At 37.4% G+C, this 7,403-nt stretch overlaps 1 protein-coding gene across 1 annotated transcript; it reads left to right on the plus strand.

Moving 5' to 3' along the window:
* The first annotated feature begins 1,165 nt into the window (after positions 1-1,165).
* Positions 1,166-6,938, plus strand: LOC132635069 (elongation factor G-2, chloroplastic). The gene is made up of 4 exons (XM_060351287.1): positions 1,166-1,573; positions 3,395-4,809; positions 4,979-5,491; positions 6,375-6,938. The coding sequence occupies exons 1-4, from the start codon at positions 1,306-1,308 to the stop codon at positions 6,543-6,545; spliced, it is 2,367 nt and encodes a 788-aa protein (XP_060207270.1). The 5' UTR covers positions 1,166-1,305; the 3' UTR covers positions 6,546-6,938.
* Positions 6,939-7,403: the final 465 nt, after the last annotated feature.

Genomic DNA, 7,403 nt, shown 5'->3' on the forward strand with positions numbered 1-7,403 from the left:
TGTATTTTTTCTGGGCCTAATTGCATGCAAACAACAGTTTTCAGGACTCAATGCTTTTGATACAAAGCCCATAAACAGTTTTCGAGGCCAAGCCTAGCTTGTGCCCTCTGTCCTAGTCTACGTAATTTTGAGCTTTAGAGCCCGTTTGGATTTGCTTACAATTATAAGTTATTTTCAGTTTTTTTGAGTATTTGGTTGATCAGCTTATAAGCTATTTTGTGTTTAAAATAAGCCTAAAAAATTAATGAATTTCATTTGGCTTAACTTATCTAAAGCAACTTATAAGCTGAAAATAGTTTATAAGCTGCTTTTTTTAAGCCCATCCTAACAGGCTCTTAACCAAGCCTACTAATCCTTATGCAAATCTTTTTTTTTTGCGCGGATTGGCCTTCATTTGGGGTGGTCTTTAATTTTTGTCCTTCGCCTAATACCCCGAGATTGTGGATTCGAGCTCCAGCTTAGTAAAAAAAAAAAGACGCAAGGCAGAAATACTGCCTCAAGCAGAATTTTGCAAATCTGTACATGCAAATTCTGCCTGCATGGGTACCTTAAGGCAGAAATTCTGCCTGTGCCAAAATTTAAATTCTGAAGGACAAAATTTAAAGACCACCATTTTGAGGGATAAAAATTAAAGACCACCCCAGCGAACGACAATCCTGCAAATTGCCCTATGCAAATTGCAAAGGGGCAAGTGCACATATAACCGGTTTTAAGACCATTATTTTGACTTAGTGGCAATGCATAAAAGTTACATCACTTGGTAATTAATTTCAGGTATACACAATTGAAATTGCGAAAATTCATCAAACTTTTGATATTTTTGCCTCAAGTTTGGTTTCTCAAGATCAAATTTCCGATAATTATATCTAAAGTTTAGCTTGCCAAGATCAAACGCCTGAGGTTCACCTGAGTCTCAAACGTACATGTTCGAAATGGATAATAATTTTTTCTGAAATTTAGCTACTAACTTTTATCTCTGCCAATATGTTTAAACTTTTCCAAGAACACCACTTGGTTTAAATGGGTGTTGTGGATGTTGTTCCATGTCTGACAAGACAATCTTTTAAAAAAAAAAAAAAGAACTCAACTCTTTTTTCCAGGCCTTACAATATTATCCCATAGTCTAAAAATAACCTAAAAACCAAAGGTCTGAAAAAGACCAAATCACCAAAAGCTCTCACACCTCAAACCCTTCACATTATCCCCACCCCACTCCTTCTAGTCCTATCCAAACCAATATAAACCAAGTACATAGAGAAATATAAATACACACACTAAACAAGAACAGAGTAGGAGAAGAAAAAAATGGCAGCAGAGTCAGTGACAAGAACGTCATCTGCTGCTTCTTCACTCTGTAACTTCAATGGGTCTCAAAGACCCGTTCCCATTTCCAACCGGGTCGGTTCTTCTCGGACCCGTACCCGATGCGTCAAAGTAAAGTCTCTTGGTTCTGCTTCCATGTCTGAATTCTTTGGAAGCTCAAGATTGTGCTCTGTTAATGCTTCTAGAAGCTTATCTCAGAATTCAAGAAAGAATGGATTTTCTGTCATTGCTATGGCTGCTGCTGCTGAAGGTATCAATCAACTTTCAATTGCAAATTTCAATTCTTTTTGCTTAAGGGTTCGAAATTATCAATTTTGTGGTGTAAATTTTAAATGCATAACTTGTAAAAATTAGCCTTTTATGGGGGTTTGGAAGGGTGAGTGGATAAGTTGGTTTCTTGGGTAAGAGTGTTAAGGTATCAACTTTCAATTGGAAATTTCACTTCTTTTTGCTTACAGGATAATTTTTTAAATTTTATGGTGTATGTTATAATGAGTACTTGTAAAGATAACTTTTTTATTGGTGGTGGTGAGTTTTTGTTTCTGTTGTGGGGTGGGGTTACATTTCTTGGTTAAGAATGTTGGCTTTTCTGTCTTTGCTATGGCTGTTGTTGAAGGTATCAACTTTCAAATTGGAAATTTCGACTCTCTTTGCTTAGAGGATCAAAAGTTTCAATTTTGTGGTGCAAATTTTAAATGGATAACTTGTACAGATAAGAAAGGGAATCATAGAAAAAGTAGATTTACTACAAAGTTCAAAGATGGCTGGTAGATGTAGAGAATTAGTGCAGAAGGTGCTTTGTAATTAGTTGCTGCTTTTCTTTTTTGGTGTTCTGAGGCCTATTCTTTTTTGGGAATGAGGTGCTCTTAGGCTGTATTGTGTTTTTGGTTGGTATGGTAATTTTCATATGGTTACCAAAAAAAATAAAAAAAGTGTGTTGGGCGGGGTTTTTTTGAGTTTTTTTTGCTGTGTGTGTGTGTGTGTGGGGGGGGGGGGGGGGGGGGGGGGTGTTGTTAGGGGTGAGTGGATAGGTTGGTTTCTTGTGCAAGAGTGTTGCTTTTCTTGTTGTTCATTGTTGAGTTTTAGTAGATTGGAATTGGAAATAAGAATTGATGTAGGTTGACATAAACATTAGAATTACTCTAAAAATCACTCGAAGATGTGTCCTACGGGTAAATGAAGCTAGAACAAAGACGATAGGAGGCCAGGGTTAAAGTTCCAACATAGGCTAAAAAGCTAGGTGATTTCAACCAATCTACATATGTTTTCGTAGAAAGAGTTACCTGGAAACTATATTGTGGATGTAGGTACCCGGTATTATAGTTGTAGTGCACGCAAGTTGGCCACAACACCACGGCTATCAGAAATAATAATAATAATAAGTCCAATTAAATGAATGGATACATAATATTTATATAGGTGGCTCCTTGAAGGCTGAGATTAAGATATAGTTGATTGATTGATTGGAATTGAGAAACTGGGATGGTTTAATTGTATGTGAATGCCTTAGTACTGATTTCTTTAATACGGAACGTAACTAGAATTGAAAACATAATAAATTGGACCAAATGGGCTCGAGAAAAGGAAGGTCATATTTGGGGAGAAGAACAAAAGGGGTTTTGTTTTGACGATTGATGATCAAGAAGGAAAATGAAACAATTTGATTTTGGAACGTGGACAAGAATATAAAGGTTGAGTCTTTAGTCTGGATAACTGTAGAAATAGAACTTACTCTTTGAAGATGTCTATTTTGAGTTCCGCCCTGGACTTTCTTACTTGAAGGTCAAACTCTTGGTGAATGGTGACATCCTCTGTTTAGTGCATTTCAACGAAAATAGCATTGAGTATTAAGATCTTATTTTGATGTCAACTTCTTGTTATATTCATCTTCCCAAAATGAGGTCAATGATTAGCAATATTGCAGCCACTTCTTTCAGAGTTATGGTTTACAACACTATGTCTGAGGAGATGAGTATATATTTTAGGTTCGTGTTGACTCATAAGTCTACTGACATAGATGTTATCATTCCTGGAATAAATACTTATGTGCTGCTCTTTTATTTTTCTGCAGAGGAGAAGAGAAAAGTGCCTCTGAAGGACTATCGAAATATAGGAATTATGGCTCATATAGATGCAGGGAAGACAACTACAACTGAACGGGTCCTTTACTATACTGGCAGAAACTATAAAATCGGTGAAGTGCATGAGGGAACTGCGACAATGGACTGGATGGAGCAAGAGCAAGAAAGGGGGATTACAATTACTTCTGCTGCTACAACCACTTTCTGGAACAATCATCGTATCAACATAATTGATACTCCTGGTCATGTTGACTTCACTCTTGAAGTAGAACGTGCCCTTAGGGTTTTAGATGGTGCCATATGCTTGTTTGACAGTGTTGCTGGCGTGGAACCTCAATCAGAAACTGTTTGGAGACAAGCTGATAAGTATGGAGTCCCAAGGATATGTTTCGTGAATAAGATGGATCGTCTCGGAGCAAATTTTTTCCGAACAAGAGACATGATAATATCGAATTTGGGCGCTAAACCACTTGTGCTTCAGATTCCAATCGGGTCAGAGGATACATTCAAAGGATTAGTTGATCTTGTGACGATGAAAGCTATTGTTTGGTCTGGAGAAGAATTAGGGGCCAAGTTTTCATATGAGGACATTCCTGCTGATCTTCAAGAGCTGGCTGAGCAGTATAGGGCAGCGATGATTGAGATGGTAGTTGAATTGGATGATGATGCTATGGAGCAGTACCTGGAAGGAGTTGAACCTGATGAAGAAACCATTAAAAAGTTGATCAGGAGGGGAACTATCTCTGCCAGTTTTGTCCCCGTCTTGTGTGGATCAGCTTTCAAGAACAAGGGGGTTCAGCCGCTTCTCGATGCAGTTGTGGATTATTTGCCTTCCCCAGTTGACTTGCCACCCATGAAAGGAACCGACCCCGACAACCCAGAATTGATCATTGAGAGGGCTGCGAGTGATGATGAACCATTTAGTGGTTTGGCATTTAAGATCATGAATGATTCTTTTGTTGGGTCTCTCACATTCGTAAGGGTATATTCAGGAAAGCTTAGTGCAGGATCGTATGTATTGAATGCAAACAAAGGCAAGAAAGAGAGAATTGGCAGACTTCTGGAAATGCATGCTAACAGCAGAGAGGATGTAAAGACAGCGTTAACTGGTGATATCGTTGCTCTTGCTGGATTGAAAGATACAATTACAGGAGAGACATTGTCTGATCCAGAGAAGCCTGTTGTGCTTGAACGCATGGATTTCCCTGATCCTGTTATAAAGGTTGCAATTGAACCTAAGACCAAAGCGGACATCGATAAGATGGGGGCAGGCTTAGTCAAACTGGCTCAAGAGGATCCATCTTTCCATTTTTCACGTGATGAGGAGATTAACCAGACAGTTATTGAGGGAATGGGAGAATTACATCTTGAGATCATTGTTGATCGACTGAAAAGAGAATTTAAGGTATGTATCTGGAACCCTCTCTACATAAGAGTAATAGTGAATGTAATGCCTGCTTTGATCACTTGGCTTTATTTGCCTACCATTCTTATTTACAGTAGTTTGCCTTGAAGAACTGAAAATATCTGATATCTTACACATTAGTAACTCTGTGTTGCTTACAAATTGACAGGTGGAAGCTAATGTTGGAGCTCCACAAGTAAACTACCGCGAAAGCATTTCCAGGATCGCGGAAACGAAGTACGTCCACAAGAAACAGTCTGGTGGGTCAGGACAGTTTGCTGATATCACAGTAAGGTTTGAACCAATGGAAGCAGGTGGTGGATATGAATTCAAGAGTGAAATTAAGGGAGGTGCAGTGCCAAAAGAATATATTCCAGGTGTTATGAAGGGATTAGAAGAATGCATGAGTAACGGGGTGCTGGCAGGCTTTCCTGTTGTTGATGTTCGTGCTGTGTTAGTAGATGGCTCTTACCATGATGTGGATTCAAGTGTTTTGGCTTTCCAGTTGGCTGCCAGGGGAGCTTTTAGGGAAGGGATGAGAAAAGCGGGTCCGCAATTGCTAGAACCCATAATGAAGGTTGAAGTAGTTACACCAGAAGAACATTTAGGAGATGTGATTGGTGACCTCAACTCAAGGAGAGGACAGATCAACAGCTTTGGAGACAAACCTGGAGGTCTAAAGGTATGTATGAGTAGCGGACTTCTTGCATCTATCTGCTCATTATATATAATAATCCAGTGCATACAGTAGTACATGAATTAAGTCAATTTCAAAAATAGTAATATTTCATCTGGCTCAGCTTTTAAAATACACTTTCCATTTTGAGGTATCTCAAAATATTTGGCATCACTAAAACTTATACAATATTCAAGAGTTGAACTTGATTTAATTTTTTAACTAACGTATGAATTTAGCTCCATCAAACGGATTCTTCAACCATCATTTTATTCCTGCTATCTCATCTTGTATGGTGGTCTTTGACTGGAACTAGAGTTTAAGACACTAATTTAATTTTTATGTATTATATTAGTGATAGTGGAAGAAAATATAAAGTATTTTGAAAAAAAATCAGCATAAAATTCTAAAAATTAAGGAAAAAAAGAAATATAAGTTCAAAATTGTAGCAGTTCAGTAAATTTGATTCTTTAAAGTTGGTGAAATTTATATAGAAATAAAATGGTGTTAAACATTTCGAAATGTTCCAAGCTGGGAAGTCATATAAATTGGGGATGGAAGGGGTAATAATTATTCACTACGTCCAATTAAATGTATATGTCAATCATTATTTTACTGTCGGACATTGTCATGCAAAGTGGACATTGTCATGCAAAGTAGGGATGGATGGTGTATATGGTTTCTCTATGAAGATCTGTTAGATAGGTAGCTTTATCTATTTTAGAAATGACCTCTATAGGGATTATAACATGTCATATTTTACAATTCGCATAAGCATAAGTTAAAAGCATGAATGTGATAAATTGCTGTTCCTTTAAAGAAAACAAATGGTATATTACTGTCGCTTCATAATGAATCTTCTCTGATGGATCTAATTTAATCATTGCAGGTGGTTGATGCTTTAGTTCCATTGGCAGAGATGTTCAGCTATGTCAGTACCTTGCGGGGAATGACAAAAGGCCGTGCATCATACATAATGCAATTAGCCAAGTTTGATGTTGTCCCTCAACACATTCAAAACCAGCTTGCCACGAAAAAGGAGGAAACTGCAGCTGCTTAGTCAGTCAGCTTCCAGATTTTGGATCCACGGGCTTAAACATAGGTATTTACTCGACGAAGATGTTAAGACTTGCACGATTCTTTTTGTACCAGCATGAAAAACTGATGGAGAATAGCTGATTTTAGTTATACATCTGAGCTTTTCCGCCATTTGTCTAACCTGGTTTAAATTTATAAGCTGAGACTCTGAAGGGGCGAAAGAAGAAAGGACTACAATGTGTACATGCATTTTGTGATATCTCTGCATCCAAAGAAACTTCAATTTTTTAGCGGCAAGATTGTGTCCTGCATGTGGAATCATCTTACTATAGAAATAAATATATTGCTTGTAACATTTGACGTTCTTTGTTGTGATCCTAGTGTAATATATCTGACGGTTGAGTTGTTTATTTTACCCTTGCTTTGATGATGCAATCTCCATATAATATAGAGGTCCAAAAATAGTCTAATGTTGTAAAACTATTAAGTAGGCTTATGCATGAGTGCAAGGGGGTTTCCATAAAAATCTTTGCTAATTATCTGCTAAGCAAGCACATTTCGTTCTGGGCTGATTTTTTTTTCTATATATAATAAGTGCAAAGGAGGGACGAACACAGCGGTCCCTCCTTGTACCCACTGCTTTTCAAATTGTACCTGCAGTGAATATTTGTACACTTTACTCATAATACTTAATATTTATTCCCTTCTCATGTATAGACATATGCACTTCAAATTTAATTCTACGACATATTTATTTCCTCCGTGCACTTTTACTTGTTCACTTTTGACTTTTCGTGTTGTAGCTCAATATTTATTCTCTTCTCATGCATAGACATATGCAGTTCAATTTTAATTCTCCTATACAAATTTATTTTCTCCA

This window comes from Lycium barbarum, chromosome 4, assembly GCF_019175385.1.
Source record: "Lycium barbarum isolate Lr01 chromosome 4, ASM1917538v2, whole genome shotgun sequence".
Lineage (NCBI taxonomy): Eukaryota > Viridiplantae > Streptophyta > Magnoliopsida > Solanales > Solanaceae > Lycium > Lycium barbarum.